At 36.2% G+C, this 19,937-nt stretch overlaps 1 protein-coding gene across 6 annotated transcripts in view; it reads left to right on the top strand.

The window, feature by feature from the left end:
- PPP3CB (protein phosphatase 3 catalytic subunit beta) overlaps positions 1-14,180 on the top strand; it is a 63,887-nt gene extending 49,707 nt beyond the window's left edge. For 2 of the 6 annotated variants that reach the window (XM_045291199.1, XM_045291197.1), the window contains exons 11-15: positions 2,618-2,644; positions 4,674-4,758; positions 5,487-5,584; positions 11,122-11,151; positions 12,544-14,180. In XM_045291199.1, the coding sequence (XP_045147134.1) occupies positions 2,618-2,644; positions 4,674-4,758; positions 5,487-5,584; positions 11,122-11,151; positions 12,544-12,722 (419 nt within the window). In that variant the 3' untranslated portion in view covers positions 12,723-14,180. Of the gene's footprint in view, positions 1-2,617; positions 2,645-4,673; positions 4,759-5,486; positions 5,585-6,204; positions 6,507-11,121; positions 11,152-12,543 lie in introns of those variants that run through there. The other 4 variants (XM_045291198.1, XM_004701166.4, XM_004701165.3 and 1 more) reach the window with 4 other exon arrangements.
- The last annotated feature ends 5,757 nt before the right edge of the window (positions 14,181-19,937 follow it).

The raw sequence follows: 19,937 nt of genomic DNA, 5'->3' as shown, positions 1-19,937 counted from the left end.
TGTGTTTTCTTTAACTTTTAAAAATATAAGATATCATTTGGATGGGATTAATATATTTTTTATTATTGGTTGGGAGAATGATGTCATTTATTTTCTATATTTTTACTTTAATCTCTTTTTATTCCTTAAACATTAGTATCATGTATTGCCAGTAGTGTGCTAAGTAGGTACCATTTTAGTCATCTTGTTATAATAAAAAGGAGAAGGATGTTGTAAGTACCTGTAATGTATATTATGGTATATTTTGAACCAATTTTTCTTAATCAATTAGAATAAATATAAAATTTTATTAAGTTTTATTATTTTTTATGTGCAGGTAGTCCCAGAATTTTTCAGGGTTCAGTTCTGATGACTCCATTGTATTTCAGTTTCTGATTTAAATCCAATATCTCTTTTTTTAGTTTTAATTTTTATTACCATAACCTGCTTTATAGCAATGTTTTGAGCAGTAAATCATACCATTGAACATCTGTGAGTGGACTTCTGAGAATGATAAGATCAGTAAATTATCAGCACTGCAACATTACATGTAGTACATATTACTAACAGTAAGACTGATAAAAAATAAGAAACCAGACTACATAAGTGCAGCTTGTTGTAACTTGAATATGTCATAGGTCGAGGACTCTTGCATTTTTTAATGTTTTTCCTATCAATAAGATTAAAAAGTATGGTTACCCGTTTGTTATGTCATTCTTGCATTCCAAAGCTGAATTAAGTTTGGTCATAAAGAAGGCAGAGTGGTTTATTCAAAGAACACTTGTCGAGGTGCCTTTGCTCCTAACCGTTAAACTAGCCATGTAGTCTTGGGGAGGTCAGCTAACTTCTCAGGATCTTCTTATCTCTCTATAAACTGAGGAAACCAAAACAGGGTCAGAATGTCTGCCCACTCTTAAGTAGTTATGTAAATTTTAATGTATGACAATATTTCTATGGGAAACTACATTGATTTACAGCTTTGAATACTAGAAATAGATTCTTGGCTGCTGACACAATTACTCATCATTTCTTTACCCTTCCACTACCAAGTATTAGGAGCAGGGACGCCTAGAAAGTTGTGAGAACCTGGATCCGAGGGTTTGCAAGGAGGAACAGAAATGATTTGCGAGAGCAAGAACATTGAGGGCCAGGAGGGAAAGTGAAAAAGGAATACGATAGATACTAGGATTCAGGAGCAAGTAAGGAAAAGAGCTACTTATTTCCTCTTCCTCATTCATATTCCCTCATTTTACTCCTTAACTCTGAACCTCTTTTCACCACCACCCCCTTTTTTTGGATCATTTTATTGGGGACTCTTACTCACCTTTCCTCTTATTCTGTCTTCCCCTGCCTATTCCTGCTTGTCAGTGGAACCATCCCATGAATGAGGCCTGACAAGAATTTGACTTTAAAAAGACAAGTTGGTAGAATGGGGATTGCTCTGGAGGAAGAATGAGGATAGACTAGAGGAGGGTTTAACTTTTCTATGAAGAAAGGAAGGGAGCAATGGCAAACAGGAAAGTAGCTTTCATGGAGTCAAGGCTGACTGGGTAAAAGGACTAAGACTCTTTATTCTTAAGTGATCAATCTTTGCTGTGTGCTTGTTTTTAAAGACAAACACGTGTGTAAATAAATTGCAAGTATAAATACATATAGCATCTCTTTTAGAAGTATTATCTAATCAAAATAATTTTCATCACTTAATTTCTGTGATGTATAAAATGCATACTATTGCTTTAAGATATTTATCTTTTGTCTTGAGTTTGGTAAAGAAAATACATAATCCATATCTATTATAATTTTACTAAAAAACTTTAAATTTTCTATAATGGAATAATTTATAGGAAGCATTAGAATGAAGATGTAGAGAACTCGACTGAAAAAACCACTCCTGCTGGCTACTCTTTAAAGATATTACTTGCTTGAAACAGTCTGTTGCTATTTCTGCAAAAAAGATGTCCCCACAAACTCCCAGATTGGCTTGGGAACAGAAAGCACGTACTGTATACCGGCTCCTGAGTCTATGCAGAAGTTCCACAATTCAAATCCAAGAAATCATTCACTCATGCCATCGGGAGTGTGGGAGGCTTCGCTTTTCCTTTACTAGGAGTGGGTTAGGTTTTCCACTGAGATGGTTTATAAAGTTGCCGACATTTCTCTGTGTATACTGAGAAATGTTACAGCTGTTTTGCAGATTTCGAAGAACCACATGAACTTGTATCTCATTGGTGTCGATTACATTTAACATACTTCCTTGAGTGACACATTTCCTTAGTAGTATCAATATAGATGTACGAATGTTGTTAGCACAGTCTTTTATCAGTCTTATGTGTTTTCACGTGTTTTTTCTGTCCCTAGTTATGTCTACTTTCATCAAATATAGACATTCTATCCATAATTTCTCTGAACACATATCTTAATAAATCTTTACTTTAGAGTTCTACTCAGTGGCATCCCTCTTTTATTCACCAGATTCTACAGTACTACATTTTTCAAATGTGAGGGCCTTCATTTTTCTCCCTTTCTTTCTACATTCATTCTTCAGTACCACTGCCAAGTTAAATCTCTATCTTTTTATTTGTCTCAACCACCTTTTCTCCATCATTCACTTCCTTTTTTCTGGATTCTCCATCTGAAGAACGGCTCATATATGGCAATAAAAAAGGTACAGACCAGACAGAGTAATATTGTTTTGAAATATGACTTCATAAGTTAATCTCATGTCCATGTAAGTTAGCACATTCATTTAGTACACTGTTTACACAGAGCCCCCTTGGGCCTTGTACAAATTTAAGTTTTATGTGAGATAATATTTGATGGTTTTAGAAGTCATATTCCAAGATATCTGTCTTTCTGTGCATGGAAATATTTTCCTTCTTTTTCATTCCTCTTGTTTTTAAATTTCATTCTTTTGCTTATTTGTAATGTTTTGTAATGTTTCCCTGCATGATTAGGGTGTTTGATTGTCTGTCTTATTCCCCTACGTAATTTTACTGTGGACATTTTGCTTTAATATTATGCATGATGTGTTTGTAGACTGATTTAAAAACCTGATTTGACAGTGTTTTTTATATCCCAATGCATTTTTCATTTGAAATCAGTATAGTTTATTATCTCATTTGGTTTTACAGATATTAATAAAGGTTAAAAATATAAATGTACCTTATTACAGCCATCCTTTCCTATCCCCCTACTCCTCACCCCCAGTCTAGCTATTTTAAAAATCTTATCAGTTTTGTAATAAAAATGGCTGTATTAAATTCACTAGAAAAGAAAATAAGACTTATTTGGACAAGTTGCTTAAATTCAGTTTTCTTGTCTATAAAATGAAGAGCTTGAACTGTGTAATACCTTTAATGTCTTTTAAAAAGTAATTCCTATGATTCTGTTGCTTTTAGTTATTTATTTAGCTGAAAATAACTGTTTGGCATCATGGTGCCCACAACTTCTGACTTGTAAAAACTGCAGCTTTAGTGCTCATAATATTACCCTTTGAAGTATCAAACCTGATTGTGGAGCCTATTTTCCCTAAAACATATCATTTATTTTCATCTTTGAAATGGGAGTTTGTTTTTTCTGTTTCTTTGCAGTAAGGTCCAGTCTTCATCTCAGTTTTTAATTTCTTTGTATGTGTGGGCTGCTTGGTTTTTAAAAGGAGATATTTCTAGCTCAGAGAAGGTTGCTCAGACCTCCATATAACGAAGGCCCCTTTGGTATAGTGTCTTTAGCTTTTCCTTAATGTCCTCTTCAACCGTGGTGCTTCTATGTGTGTTTTCATCATGTTGAAGCGCAACTCGAAGGGACTCACTCTTGGGGCCAGAGTGACTTTAGCTGCTATATCTGAGATAACAGGACTGACATTAATGTTGTTCTTTCTGGAGGCTAAGGGAAGGAAGATAGAACCTCTGAGTCTTCAGCCAAGGATCCAATTAATTTTATATATTCTCTTCTACATCGGTGCTTGGCCAGAGTTGAAGCAATAGTGATCCTTTAGCCATATTTCTTGGGGATTCTTTCTCATTGCTTACCTTCATTGTGTCATACTCACCTATGGATGTAAGACTTTGTATATTGTTGCATGACCTTAGAGAAGGACACCTAGCCCATGAGGTTGCAATGTGCATTGTTCAAATGATAGATAGATAGCTTTAAGTTCTTTAGATAGGGGTCACTTGCTCAGAAGTCAATGTAGTACAGTAGCAAGAAAGCTTATTCTATCTTGGTGTATGAGATATTTCTCCCCTAGCTCTCAAAGGCTTTTATGATAATGTCAAAAGCTTTTATTTTTATAGTGAAACAAGATTATAAGGCTATTATTATCAGATCATCTCTCTTAGGCTGCTAAGGCCCCACGAGAATTAAACAGACTGTAGGATTATTACTGATACTCTTCTGTTTTCTGATTTGTAATCCAGGTTGGGTTAAAATTGCTTTCCTATTTCCAGTTAGTAGTTTGCAAGTCATCAAGTTGTGATTAACTTTTCTATCAGTTTGAGACCCCAGTATTAGACCATGCTGAACTAAATAATCAAGGAATAAAAAGCCCTTTGGCATGAGTTCATATAGTTCTTGCCATGTGAGCTGATGGCAGGGGGCTTGGTGTTGGTGCAGATGAGCGTGCAACAGGCTAATAGAATAATATAAGTATGAATACCCTGAACCTCAGCCTTTTTTTTTCCCTATCCCTTTGAAAGTAGGTTCAGCTGCAGCCCGGAAAGAAATCATAAGAAATAAAATCCGAGCAATTGGCAAGATGGCAAGGGTCTTCTCAGTTCTCAGGTAATAAGTCCTATTTGTTTTATAGAAAATACTTTTATTGTCTTGGTACCAGGGGTGTCCTGCTTGACATCTAGATGGGCTATGGTAACATTTTACTTCAGAAGTTTGTTGAACGTTTCTATATTGAAGAAGGTGCTTTGAAACTATGGCTTTTTGACCCTGGTGGACATTATTGCTCACTTTTGTTAAATCTTGTTCTTCTGCAATTTGGAAATTAGAGCAGGATAAGAAGGGACACTTCTTAGAGTATTCATGATGAACTTAAGCATCAAGAACTTTATATGCTAGAGCTATAAATTGTCTTTCTGGGGTTAGTTGAAGAAGACTAGGTTTAAGGGCATATCTGAATGAGAATGCCCTTGAAAATTGTTTGCAGAACTTCTTATATCAGACATTTTAACTTTAGAGCCTATGAAATAACATATGTTCTCAATTGTAAGATGTCCATTTATGATGTATCTTACCATTCATGGAGACTTCAAAAAGTTCATGGATAATGGAATTTTTCCACAAAATTTTTAAGTCCTCTTATACAGTTAAAGCATCTCAAGAAAATCATTTTTGGCTTGGCTGTAAGGCACACCTTTCTAAAATGTTTAAAATATTAATAAAGTATTGACTTGAGAATGAGGCAATAACAATATCACTTAATTATATTTGTAGCCTATTTATTTTAGGGCAAATACTTATTGAAAATACCTTATATTTATTATATTTTTCTGCCATAGGGAGGAGAGTGAAAGTGTGCTGACACTCAAGGGCCTGACTCCCACAGGGATGTTGCCTAGTGGAGTGTTAGCTGGAGGACGACAGACCCTGCAAAGTGGTAATGATGTTATACAACTTGCTGTGCCCCAAATGGACTGGGGCACCCCTCACTCGATTGCTTACAGTGCACATAATGCATGCAGGGCATTTCTTCTGCTTTTCAGTGCCTGTCTTCTGCAGTTGACATAGGCAGGGTACGCCAGGATAGGTAGTATCTAATTCATACCTGATCAGAGCAGAACATGGATAGAATGAGTACTCCAGTTGAAAATAATGATTACTCTCTCAGCTTTTTATCAGATGAGAGCAGTTTATATTACAGTGTTCGAAATATTTGTCTTTTGCATGCTCCTCTTTTAAAAACCTCAGTTTCAGAATGTGATTCAGGAATATCCATACTGAAAATGGGAATGTAATTCCAGGTTTACTTTTTTTTTTTTAGTTTACGTAATTGTATTAGACTATGCTTACTTTTTCACTTGGAAATTTCGGATACTTAATTTTAGAATTAACAGTCTGCTCAGGCCCCAGAACATTGCTTATTCACTCCACTTGCCAAAAAGATTTGTGCAAGGTTTTTGTACCCTGGTAAATGATGCCGTTTGTTTTCTGTGGTGTTTGTCAAATGTTCTATGTATAATTAACTTGTCTGTAACATGCCGTTTCCTTCTTCTGCAGATGTAGCTGCTTTCCTAAATCTGTCCGTCTTTCTTTAGGTTAGCTGTATGTCTGTAAAAATATGTTAAGCTATTCTTTCAGACACTTGTCTTTTTATGTAGAAGCAACTTTAGTACCACCTTGTTTTAAGGTGTGCAACATTTGTTGCTGTACTTTGTGCATTCTGAACATGAATGTAATATTAGATAATTAAGTCATTGTTATAAAAGAGGTTGAACTTAAATCCTGTAAGCCAAAATCAGAAGGGTTTATTAAGTGTGCCTTCATTTTGCATGAAAATAAAAAGAATTATACATAAAGCATTCCTGTAATCTGGCTCATTGAGTATTTTATGTTTATATAAAACTTTTCTTTTGGTGTAAATATTTGTATAAATACTGGGTTAACTTTTTTGAAAGCCCATTATGGATCAAATAGAATGATGTGAATGATATAGACCATACCTGTTATCATTTAGTCAATTCTAACTTAGAGTGACCCCATATGACAAAGTATAAATGCCCCATAGGGTTTCCTAGTTTGTAATCTTTAGAAAGCAGATTGCTACATCTGCCATCTCTCTCCCATAGAGTGACTGGTAGGTTTGAACCACTGACCTTTTGGTTAGCAGCCAAACTGTTAACCACTTGTGCTACCAGCGCTCCTATCATAGATTATGCACACTTACTTAAAGTTTAGACTTTGATGTGGAAAAGCATTGATTTATATGTTTTATTGCGATCACTTTTGACAGCCCTCCAAGAGTCATTCTGTTAAAACAAGCAGCAAAATATCTGGTGTCTTCCTTAGTCAAGATGAATAGTTTCTTCTTGGTGTTGTAATTAGTGAATTTTTTGAAAAAGTAAGAAATTTTAATTTAAGTTTTTAAATAAATTTAAGTTCCATTGACTTGCCATAATCTCATCACAGTCAATCCTATATAAAGGCTTTTTAATAAAAATAAATTTTTCATGTAGACAAATAATCTTTATTTGTAGCCCTATACATGTTCTATTTTATATGTTATTGTATTGTCTGCTATCACTACTGGTATGTGTGAGAAATACAACTACGTTTTGAAATTACAGTCAAATTTTCATCTTGAATGAAGTTTCTCTCTTTCTTGTAATTAAACAATCTTTTGTATTGACTTTCTTTGCAATCTGAGCCTTCCAGATTTTTTTAAGTATACGAGTATTATAGATATTAGAGAAGTTAGCTTAAAACTTTTTATGAATGTTCATTAAAACAAATTAAGAAAACCTTAAGAGGTCTTGTAAAGCTAGCACAAGTGTTGTAGGAAACAATAATTTTAATACCCAGGAAAATGTTACGTTATTCTTTGCTCAGAAAAGAAAAATGAAACGGAAGGATTTTATACATAAATTAGTTACAGTGTAGTTGTCTCTCAATTATCCTTGGATATAATATGTGGCATCCACAGCAAAAATTGCTTTCAATTTTCACAATTCGTACCTACTAATTTTGGGCTTTTTTAATAGCTCACTACAACTTAGAAACCACCTTTTACTGCTGGGAATGTGTGAAAGACCGCCACTTTGCTAAAGGGACTGTCAGTTCCCAGCGTAGAATGAGTTACTAGAAGGGGTTTAATTTTGGAAACAAGATCACTCCCTACCTCTGCTAACAATGGTATAAGCTAACAATAGTATAAGCTTTGAGATGTTATTGAAGTGATTTCCCTATTAAAAGATAAACCAATTTTGAAACAAAAACAAAGGCTACATGTGTGTTATTTAAAGATTATCTAATATATTTTTTAATTTTAGTAGATCTGTACCATGATTTTAGTGTGAAAAACTGCGAGTATTGCAAAAAGAAATTCCAAGACCTAAAAATTGTCAGAAATAAAAATTGTCTCTTTGACAGGTTTAAGGTTAGTTTATTTGATATTTCTAAGTGTTTTTTTCTTTCTTTCACAAATTACTCAACTTTATTAAAACGATAGGATGTTCATGGAAATTTGTTTAGACAGTAGGCACTATAAGGCCTATGTCACCAGGGCCTGTGTAGACAAATATATGGCCTGTTCTATTTTAATAATATCAAATTCATCTTGATTTATCCTATGGTATTTTGGAACACAATTTGAGGTAGTACTATACTCAAATATATCAAGACCACATCACAGTGCTTTCTTTATATAACTGAAAACAGAAATTGTGACTTTCAGATAGAATTTTGTAGTTGTCAGATATTTTTCTTTCCAGCTTAATGTTTAAACTTCAAGTGACCATTTTTTTATTCTAAGCATTCAAGCTTGACTTAGAATGCAGTTTTGATTGTGATAGCTATTATATATTCCAACACAAATTTAGGTGCACTTAGAGGCTCTAGAAAACAGAGAATATAATTTGACTTAGAAAGTGCTTTGCATATAAAATTTAAAGCCCCTAGAATGAGTTCAACTGTCTTGTTACATATCATAATTTAACTTTTTTGCTGGTGGATTATTTACCATTACTATAATCAGATACCAATTCTTAATAAAATTGTTAATCTTAATGAATTACTATACATAATACAAGCTATGAAATGTTTTATATAAAACCATTTAAATTATCAGAGGCGCTTAAAACATATTCTAATAGGCGTTTTTCCCCATTATATTTTAAAATTATAAAGAAAATTATCCACATTTTGAAGAGTGGAGATGGTTTATGTATCAAACCGTTTCAGTGTGTGCTTTGATTTATAATATAATTTAGCAGTTATGAAATATTGACTATTTGATGTTCGTCCTTGCTTCTTTTGAGTCACCAGTTCACTTCATTGTTTGGTTAAGATCAACAGCCTTTTCTAATGTAGTCTACTTTAATTCCTTAGATTCATTAGTGTCTTTTTACACATTATGACTGCTTTGGATAAAACTCAACATTTTGGAAGCATTTTTCCTGCTCACAGGTCCTATAAGAAATAATTATTCTCATTGGCCTTATTTAAGAAGCAGCAAAATATAAGGGGCAATATTGTTGCATATATATATTTTTGTTGTTGTTGTTGTTACAAATATTTTGTGCTTTGTGCAAGAGTTGGAGAGTGGAATGAGACATTACTGTTCTCTGCCATCTTATGTCCAGGTCCTTGATGTGAGCACTTTATTTATTCAATTTGTTCTCAAAATTAGCCAAAAAAGAGAGCCGTTGACTACAAAGTTTATGTGTAGTATACTGAGATTCTCTAAATGAACCAGGGACAAGCTGGGCCAGAAATGCATTTCTCATTCATACAAGAGTAAATCTAAAGGTATTGCTATAAACTCATACACATTTTTGAAAAATCAAGATGTGAAGCTATTGCTTCTCAACATATCTTCTATCTAGGTCTATATACTTTTGAAGGCAGTGTTTCCAACTCTAACCCTTCCCCCAAAGAATCTTCATTTACAACAGGTGATTTATACCCGAGAGGGACTCACGTAGTGTTCTCTTAAAAAGTTCATTGAGTTTGGGAACAAAAAAAAAGTCTGGGGTAGCAAGACCAGGACTTTAGGGTGGATGGAATAAGGTTTCCCAATGAATTTCTCATAGGGCAGCCCCCTGCTGCCTCCAATGGAATAAAATTCCCCTGCACAACTTTCCTAGGTTTTTTGTTCTGTTTTGTTCTGTCTTCAGTTTTTTTAAGGCTCCTTTGTAATAGCCCCTGTGATATCCCTGGATTCTTTGAGAAACTATTATCAGTATTATACTTTGGGAGTGAAAAAAACTCACCACAACCTTCTGTGCTGACCTGTCTTGAATTTACCAAACCCGCAGATACCCTCAAAAGCCAACGTTCTGATCAGACTTCTTTTTCCAAGACAAGTTTATTACTGAGAGAACTTGTCTGCCACCATCCAATCATGGCAAAGACAGGTTGAAACACACTTTATATGGAATAAACCTGTCTCCATGTGAACTGGAATCCCAATAGCAATACTTTTGGACTTACCCACGTATAGCCTTCTTTGTTGAGGGGTCTTCAAAAAGTTGGTGGAAAAATTATTTTATCTTTTAATTCCAGTTTTCCATAAACTTTTTAAAGCCTCCTTGTATGTTTACTTCATGAAATAATTAGGATTTGTTGCCTGCAAAACTCCATTTTATCCTTTGATTCTTCTTAATTGGGAGATGGTCTAGAAAACACCCTTAATACCTTTTTCTTTTCATTCAAGAGTGCACAGTGTTAGTATTTGAGTTCATGATAAACTGAATATAAATTGATATTTTAAAGACCAGTAGCTGCTCATTAGAAGTATATAAGGAGTATCAATGTTAACATAGAAAGGAATTTCCTAGTAAACAAGCCCTTCCTTGTCAATGTCTCACACGGAAAAGCTACAAAACTATTTTACTTAGAATAGCTCACCAAGTTTATTGCCCTTAAATTTTATTGTAGCCACACCAGATTTTCAACTTAAGTATAACCCCATAAATTTGAAGGACGGGAGAAACATTGCTGACTTCTTCTAGTTTATATCTTAGGGAGCCAACCGGTGATGAGTATTGTTTCAGTTAGACCTAACAGAATCACCGATTTACTTTTCTGCTACAATTCCATAACAGTTTCACCCTCGAGAATTGCCCTGGACGTGTTCTAATAACATGTTAGAAAATTCTAAGACCATTAAAATGCTGAATTCAAGATAAGTAATTAATATAGGAGTATAAATTCATGAGTGTCGAGTTGTCTGTGTTTCTAAATAGGTCTGTGTGTTTTGTGCTCTGAGCAATGTTGTCATAGTGCTGTGTGTAACTGTCTTCAGGAATTGGGGAATTGACTGGGGCTCTGTGATATGGGTACATTTATGTTAAGTTTGTAAATGATGGAGTATGGGGTACTGTGATGTTTTAAGTGATCATTGCCTTGTCTGCTGTACAATATGACCCTTCTCATCTCTCTCATTCATTTTGCATGCCTCTGCTCACTTCTGTACAGCCACAGTTGAGGCAATTGAGGCTGAAAAAGGTACGATCAGAGTCCTTGTGCTGGGCAGAGATCTGTGGTGTGTGGGTGGGCAGTAGAGAGTGTCCTGCGGGTATGTCTTACTACGAGCTTGCACAGCCCAAGATGAATCAGACTCTCTGACTCATCAAGTTTAGCAGTCATATTTCTTTTATTTCAAACACAAAGACTGATGCCCATGTGACAGTGGTTTTTTTTCCTTTTCTTAATATAATATGCCACCAGCATTTAATCTGTTTACCTTATAGTACAGCGTGTTTTACTACATATTAAAGATTCAAAGTTGCTTGTCTTAATGGAAATGACTAAGCTGACCCTGCAAATGGGGATTTATTTGATATTTTACATAATTCTGTGTTACTCAATTTTTTTCTTAATGAAACTCCATTTGTTGTGTGTTTTGAATCATTTTTAGTAAAGCATTTAGAATAGTACAGGAGCTGCCATTGTGATAGATTTTTTGTGTTTGGGAGTTTTTTTGGGTTTTTTTTACCCCTCTTGCTGTAGTTTGGGCTATAGCTTGCTGTTAAAATGACATCTATATATTTCATATATTGACTTAATGTTACACATTGCTGAATATTTTGCTGCCCTGCCATGTGTCTGGTTTATGTGCATGACTCTGAGTCCCAGGAGTTGCAATATTTAACAACTGGGTCATAACCAGTTGTACAGAAATCCTTTTTATAGAATTTCAATAATAGAGAATGCCTCGTTCTAGATAAGGAAAACCCATAACAACTGGAGGAATATTTTCATTTATTTTTATTTTGTTTTCCAAATAATACGTAGCCAGTAGACATTTCCTAAAATGTAAAACAATAAAATCCTTTTTGCTATGAGCCAAACACACATCTAACTTCTGGAGATATTTCCCACTTTTTTCATTTCCTGTTGGTGGTAATGGGGTGGTAACACCTTGACCTCCAAGATAGTTCTGATTAAATTTTAATTTAGCTTGACCACCTTCTCCTCTCAAGCTTTTGGCTGGCGCGTGCACACACAAACACACACAAGATGAACATTAATTCTTGTTGCTACCTTACTAAGAGAGTCACTGGTGAAATGAGGGACGGAGGAAGGATATAGATGGTGTCATATAAGTCAGACTAAAACCCTGAGACCAGTACTTGGAGTTGACTTTGGGGATGGCTGTTGTTTTTGTCTTAGTTTTCTTAAGGGTTATGGTATGTGTGATCTGAGAAGTTATCATATTTATGCTTGGGACTAAACATTTCACATTTTAAGGAAAAGTCTGGGGTGGGGGTAAGACTCCACTAAAAATTTAAGTGTTGTTACTCATAGCTAATGTCTGTCTTAAAATTTTTTTAAATGTTTTTGAAATCTCAGAAATGCTTTTCAATTACTGACTTATCAAATTTGCATTTTGTTAAGCAATACGAGGATTCTCTCCACCACATAGAATCTGCAGTTTTGAAGAGGCAAAGGGTTTGGATAGGATCAATGAGAGAATGCCACCCCGGAAAGATGCTGTACAGCAAGATGGTTTCAATTCTCTGAACACCGCACATGCCACTGAGAATCTCGGGACTGGCAACCATAGTGCCCAGTGACCCACGGCTTCCCAGGGACTCTTACATCTCGGGCCCCGAATGGACAGATCACCCAAGGAGATGGAGGGGTCGGCTGGCCAAGCTGACTGTAAATGTCACAGTCCCTCTGGAGAAACCATTGTGCTTTTGAGACCCCAGCCCCCTCCCTGGATGGAGGCTTGAGGGCCCTGGGACTTGCTGCTTTAATCTGATAAGATCGGGTCATCGCTGCCAAGATGGAGAGCATAGAGCAAGGGACTTGGGGCAATTTCCAGTGGAGGACATCTACACCTCCATGTATGCTTGTGGTTCACACGTTTACGTTTACAAATGAGATTTCTTTTTTCCCTCAGTAGAATTAGATTTTGTTTTTCAACCATGACTTCAAATACAATCCTAAGAGCTAGTGCAGACTTTTTTTTTTTTTCCTCTTTCCATGAAATGTCTTTAAAGAATGAATTAGCATGGTCTTAAAATACATTGCTGAGGTCACTATGCTGTATTTAGAATTATGGGCAAAATGTAAAGAAACCCAGTTGGCATTTGTATAAAATGCTGACCTCAGGTCTATAGTTCTTAAATGTGGCTAATTCTGTACCATAGTGTTTGTATTTTTCAATTATGAACACATATTCCACTTCTAGGCAGAACTCTCTTACTTGAACACAAATCAGAAAAGTAATTTAGGATCTTTTTTGCCCAGATCTTTTGAAATTTAATACCCCAAAGATTTAAGAAGAAAACATCTAAATTTCAAAAATATATAGAATTACAGAATTACTCATTTAAGGTACTTTAAAAGAAGTTTGTACATTGCCAGCGTAAATTTTAATTCAAATCATGTCTGTAAAACTTGACGTATTTTGTGTATGCATGTTTTCATTTTGCAAATATTTAATATATAGACCTATGATGTACAGGTGCAACATGTATAGGTTACCTAGATGTTATGAGAAATTTTAGTTTATTGTGAGTACTCAAGTTGCTTAAATAGCCACCAGGATGATTTGCTGTTGGCTTACTATCATTTTTATGTTTTAATGCAAAGGAAATTTTCTAATGTTCTGGAAGTGTTTTTGATTAAGCAATGCCAGCATAGAAGCAATGGTTCTGTTCAATCTTTCAGATGTTAGTGGAGAAGCATAAGTCAAGACTGCATGCTGAAATTTTTATTTTGATAGCTATTGAACTGCTTGGTTAAACTAAATGGAACCATGTGCTGATTTTTCACAATTATTGACATGTATCAATTGCCACTGTAGTTTGGTATTTCCCTTTACTTTGGTGGCTTGCTTCCCTTATGCCCTGGAATACAACTCAGAGCTCCAGGCAGCGGAACCATTTATTGTTTTGTTTGCCAGAAAGTGCACCCTGTTTGGTCTCCTGTCTCAGTTGGAAATATTATGCATGTGCAGGACTATTTGAGTATTTTATAAACAGTAGCACACAATAAATTCCATGCATGGGCCGCTGCTCCTATCTCTGTGTTGGGTTTTATTTGGAAAATATAATCTAATCTGACCTCACGCAAATCATAACATCCTATAATAGAGCTGGAATATAGCCCTTAGAGATTTCTTTTAGATAGTTCATGGTGACTTGGTGAATTAAATTCCTCATAGTTTAAAAAAAATAGATATTTTTATTACATTTTTGTGCATGAGAGTATTAGTAACTGAAACCTAAAGGACTTTGGATAACTGCTACAGGCCTCCTAAATCTAATGCTTTAAGCCCAGCTTTATTTAACCTTTAATTGGAAGAAAATGTGTTATTGTGGATAATACTCGAGGATGTTGTTACAGTAGTATTAGAGATTGATTGGATGTTTTAATAATAAGTGAAAAAAATTAGTTATATTGCCTTTTCTGGCCATTTTTGGTATAATCAAGAAAAGTATTGGATTTTTTTTAAGTATTAGATTTTTGCAAATTGAAAATTATGGGTTTTTCAACTTTTTATATTGCATAGTAATTCTAATTGTTTTCAACAATAATTAAAATGACACATAAAGAATTGGTTTAAATCATAATGTATAGTATTACCAATTCCAAGTAGCAAAAAAACTAACCAAAGTTTTGTGATTTTACAGCTTCTATTTGCTGTGATGGTAACTTGCATACTAGTACAAGAATTGCCTCAAAAATTTTTTATGGATTGCATACTCTAAAGATTCTTGATGTTACTGTTTTATGAAATTTACATATCTCTAAAGGGTGCGCTTACCCGGTATATCAGATACCAAGAACTTCTTTAGCAATCAGGGCCGTTACTAGGGTTAGAGAGTAGTTCTAGGAATCACGAAATCATTAGCAAAGAAGAAGAATGTGTATGGATGATAAAAACTAAATAGAAGGGACAGAACTCAAAAAGAAATACACAAAGAGTGGCAGAGTTCCCGCCTTGCTGAATGGGAACTTCTTTAATCTTCATAACCACATTCACAGTGAGCCATAGAAGTATTGTTTTTTTTAAATGCAATTCATGATGAATGTGTGCATTGTGAAAACTTGAGATCTTTCAAGATTGTGAATGTAAATGGCCGCAAGAGCAAGTAGCAGTTGTGTCCCCTGAGTAGGTTTGAAAATTATAGAAGGGTCGAGTTGCCCCTTGAGGGTTTCTAGGCTGAGTTTTTAAAGAGCAGATTGCCTGGTCTTTTTTCCTGCACAGTGTCTGGTTTGTTCAAATTGCCAGCTTTCACAGTAGTAGCCAGGTGCTTCATCAGCACACCACCAGATTCCCTTAGATTAAGTAGTAAACCCAGTCATCGAGCCCGCTCCAACTCGCAGCAGCACTACAGGGCAGGGTAGAACTCAAAACATTCACTGCCACATTCACTGCCATCACGCCGATTCCAACTCAGCGACCTAGGACAGAGTAGAACCACCACTGTGGGTTTCTGAGATTGTAACTCTTTAGGGGAGTAGAAGGCCTCATCTTTCTCCTGTGGGGTGAGTGGTGATTTTGAACTGCTGACCTTGTGGTTAGCAGCTGTTTTTGTAAGCTACTATGCCACCATGGCTCCTACAGTAGAACGGGTTGTGATGATATCCAAGTCTATGAATCTTTACAGGAACAGAAATGTTCATCTTTCTTGGAGCAACTGGTGGGTTTGAATCTCTGACCTTATGATTTACACCCAACACACAACCCACTGTGCCACCAGGGATCTTTTGAGCCAGCAGTAGAAATTGTTGTTAGTTGCTGTGGATCCATTTCTAACTCATAGTAACCCCATGTACAACAGAAGGAAACACTGCCTGGTCTAACAATATTTCTATGCTACCCATAGTTTTCAGTGTCTAGTTCCTATGAAGTGGACAGTCTAGTCTTTGTAGCTTGTTCTTACTGTAGAAGCTCTGCTGTAACCTGTTCACTTTGGGTAGTGATGGTAACATATAAATGTCACTTCAATATCAGATTTTATTTTCTACCTATCATCCACATTTATGCTCCAAGATAACACTTTTGGGTTAGGAAAGACAACCTCTGACTTCTTGTACTTACTATAGCACAAGTCAACACTTGGTCTTCTGGCAATTAATTTGAAATTGACCTGAAACTTTAGCTTAAAATGAATCACATTTTCAAGCTATTCCAAAACATTTTCTTTTTTTCACAGCTACCTGCATTATGATTTGGTGAATCTTTAATACTTTTCTTTCACCTACCTGCATATAGTTTATGCTTTTTATACTTAGAGTTTCTTTTGGGAGCATTTTTTGTATGTGTTTATCTATGGATTTTATTTTGCCACATTTCAGGACATATTGTCCAGGGTTCTGTTCCCCAGTTTGATGGTGGTTCACTGAGACAGGTAAGTAACAGAGATGAAGCCAGATGTAAGTTAAATTATATATCTTGTCTTCATACAGGACCACTGTCTTAGCAATTTCTGATAGGTTTTAGAGCTTGATACCTTTTAAGTGGAAAGAAATAAGAAATGTAACATTGAATTCACTAATCATCATTTACAGGAAACAGGCTCATGGTTGAATTAGAGACAATGGTGGGGTGATTCTTTGCCATCTTACCATGCCATCCTGTTCTTGTCTTCTTTACTTTAGTCACTAAAATTTTTGTCTTAATTAATATTCCCAAATGTTTATTATGGCACCTTCACTCACATAGTATTTTACTTTCATTTTAAAGTAAATCTTACAAATTAATTCTGAATGTTCTACAATTAATTCCCTTCTGTACCTTAATAAATGGCCATTTCTCTTCCTCTTTCTTCAGTTTTATAGTTGTATTCAAACCTAGATTGAACATTGTAGAGCTTGGTTTGAGAAATATTTGTTATGTCAAAAAGGACACTGAACTTAGAAAATTCATCTGAGTCTAGATTGACATCTACGACCTTAGAAATTCTTGGCCCTTTGGGCTAATATCTGCCCTTTTCAAAAACTTCTTGAATCCCATGGGGTGAGCGGTGATGAGTGAGTGAGTGAGTGTTAAAGCTCTGAACTTAGAGCAGAAATGCTGTCCTGAATGAGAGGTTTTCCCTCAGCCTGTCTGCCCTTTATGAGTTTGAGAGTGTTGACAGTGTCCTGAGCCCTGCTGGCAGAGAACATGAGTCAAGAGAGACCAGATCCCCACTTGCCTTGCTAGGCAGAATTCAGCCTTGTCTGTCTGGTTGACAGACCACACTTACTCACAGGGACCCAGCATTTCAACCGACTGCAGAGGAAAGTGATAGGAAGGGACAGCTGCAAGTCAGTCACAACTTAGATCTGAGGAGATCAGCATTCACTGCACTTGGAAGAGAGAGAGAAGGAAGAAAGCCGAGGGTTTAGCAGGGTAAGTTCCTTTTTCATCAACCTGTCTGTTGCTTAGTTTATCACACCAAGGAGTGCTAATCATTGACTAAGCCGCTGGATGTAGTTAAAATAGCACTGTTCTTAAGGTATTTCTCATTTTCTTGCTCTCTGTCTTGGTCCCTTTTGAGAAACTCCAATGACCAAGTTGATTCACACTTTACCTCCCTACCTCTGCAAAGACATTTTGTGTTTTCTGGTGAATCAGAGAAATGAGATGGGTCCTGGTCTGGAGGTGGTCTGAGTGTGACTATTTTAGGGGACCTGTTTGTGAAACTTGGGGCTTTGATGACAAGGAGAAAGATGGGAGACTTAGATCTAGGAATAGACATATTTTGGTTTGGAGTTAGAGAAAAAGGATAAGAATTTTTTTTTTAATGCCTATCTAGTTCATGTCTCCTCCCTAGTTCTTGGAATTTACCCCACCCCGCCCCCACCCCCTAGTTATTGGAATTATAAAGCCTATATTTTTGAGCGTATATTAACCCAGGTCACAGGGAATGACTAAAAATGATGAAGTAATTACTTTTTTTAGATAAGGTAGGCTCTGGGCTCTGGAAAGTTCTGAGAACTTCCCGCAAGTCTTGCCATTTCTCCCTCTGTCCCCTGTTTTATTTCTTTTGTTTTCTACTCTCCGCCACCCCCACCCCACCTTTGATACTCCCAGACTTGGAGCAGCCTGGGGCTCTTTGCAGGACCTTTAGAACCTGAGGATCTAAATCTAGGCCAAGGGCACAGAAATTTAGTTGTGAGCCTGTTGATATATATAGATGCAAATGCAAAGACCTGGCTCCTCACTCTCTTACCTTCTTACCTTTCTGCCAGAAAGCTAGCTCATTTGTGTCATGAAACATACTCTAGACACAGAGGAGACTGATCTAGGATTTCACTACCACCTCCCATGCTGTGTGATCCTTTTGACTTCTAGCCAGTTTACCATCCTTCAGAAAGCCAAGTTAATCTTCCATAGAGGAAAATCCCCCCTTGGAAACAGAGATAATTGAAGCAATACCTTCTGACGTTAATTAGTTTCCATTATAGCAGAAAGGCTTTATGGTTGAACATCAGGAAGATATTTATAAACCTTGGGATTTAAGACCCTCGAATGGTCTCAGATCAAAGACATAACCAACCTACCTATCAAGGAAGCATAGATTCTCTTAAAGATTATCCTGCCTGAAGGTGGGTGGCTAGAGCAGATGCATAATGAAAAAAATAGTATTGTAAATAATTCTGGAAATGTTAGGATAATACAAGGGAAAACAAAAAAAAAAAAGACCAGAATATTTTAAAAACTATATATTTAATTTTTTTACAAGACAACCTTACCCCTTCAAAGTATTCTCCAGTACATTAAAAACATTTGTCAAATCTGTTTCCATTTTTGAAACATTTTCAAACTCTTCTGTTTGGATGGCTGACAGCACCTTCCTCGTTTTTTTTTTCTTCACCTCATCTACATCATCAAATCACTGTCCTTTCATGTCCCTCATCATTCACAGAAACAAAAGAAGTCACACAGAGTGAGGTCAGGTGAGTAAGGTGCATGGGGCAAGAAGAGCATGCTGTTTTTTGCCAAAAACTAGCGCACTGACAGGTGCATTATTGTAGCAAAACCAATCCCCAGTCTGCCACCAATCAGGCACTTTTTTGGTCACACGCTGTTGTGTAATCTTTTCAGAACCTCTAAATAGAAAGCTAAATTAACAGTCTGACCTGGTGGAACAAACTTCAAATGGACTGTCCCCCTCACATCAAAAAAAAATGAGCATTGTCGATCTCATTTTTTGGGCGAGGTGCTGGTGGCATCTTCCATTGGCATGATTGATGTTTGCTTTCAGGTCATAAGAATAGCAGCATGTCTCCTCACCAGTAATGAATGACCTTGGGAAAAAGTCTGGGTTGCTTCGGAGTTCTTTCAAAGCACAGCATGTTTCCACTAGACTCTCTTTTTCCTGGTCAGCCAGGACCTGAGGCACAAATTTCACAGCGACCCTTCTCATTCCCAATCTCCCATGAAAATTCTCTGAACCAAGCGCCAAGATAGTCCAGATAACCTCCCCATCTCTTCAATGGTCCGTTGTCACTCTTTGAGCGCGAGTACATGAATCTTGTTGAAATTTTTTGGTCCGTTGAGGAAGCAGGTGGACGTCCAGAATGAGGTTTGTCATCGACATTTCACCTTTTTTGAAAAGAGAAAACCACTCATACACTTTCAGTTTCCCTATAGTGCTATCCTTGTAAGCCATGTTCAACATCACAACAGTTTCTGTAGCATTTTTCCCAAGCAGGAAACAAAATTTCACAGCCACACACTGTTCTCTTAAATCAGCCATCACAAAAAATGAGGTTTGAGCGAAACTGCTTTGACAAAAACACTCACTGTGACCAGTGAGAATTTCCTAGGCGATGCCACTGGG

Source organism: Echinops telfairi, unplaced genomic scaffold (genome assembly GCF_000313985.2).
Source record: "Echinops telfairi isolate 266 unplaced genomic scaffold, ASM31398v2 ScPeMD7_70;HRSCAF=299, whole genome shotgun sequence".
In the NCBI taxonomy this organism is placed as follows: Eukaryota; Metazoa; Chordata; class Mammalia; order Afrosoricida; family Tenrecidae; genus Echinops; species Echinops telfairi.
Note: the sequence above shows the minus strand (reverse complement) of the source record. Positions and strands in the feature narration are given on the sequence as shown.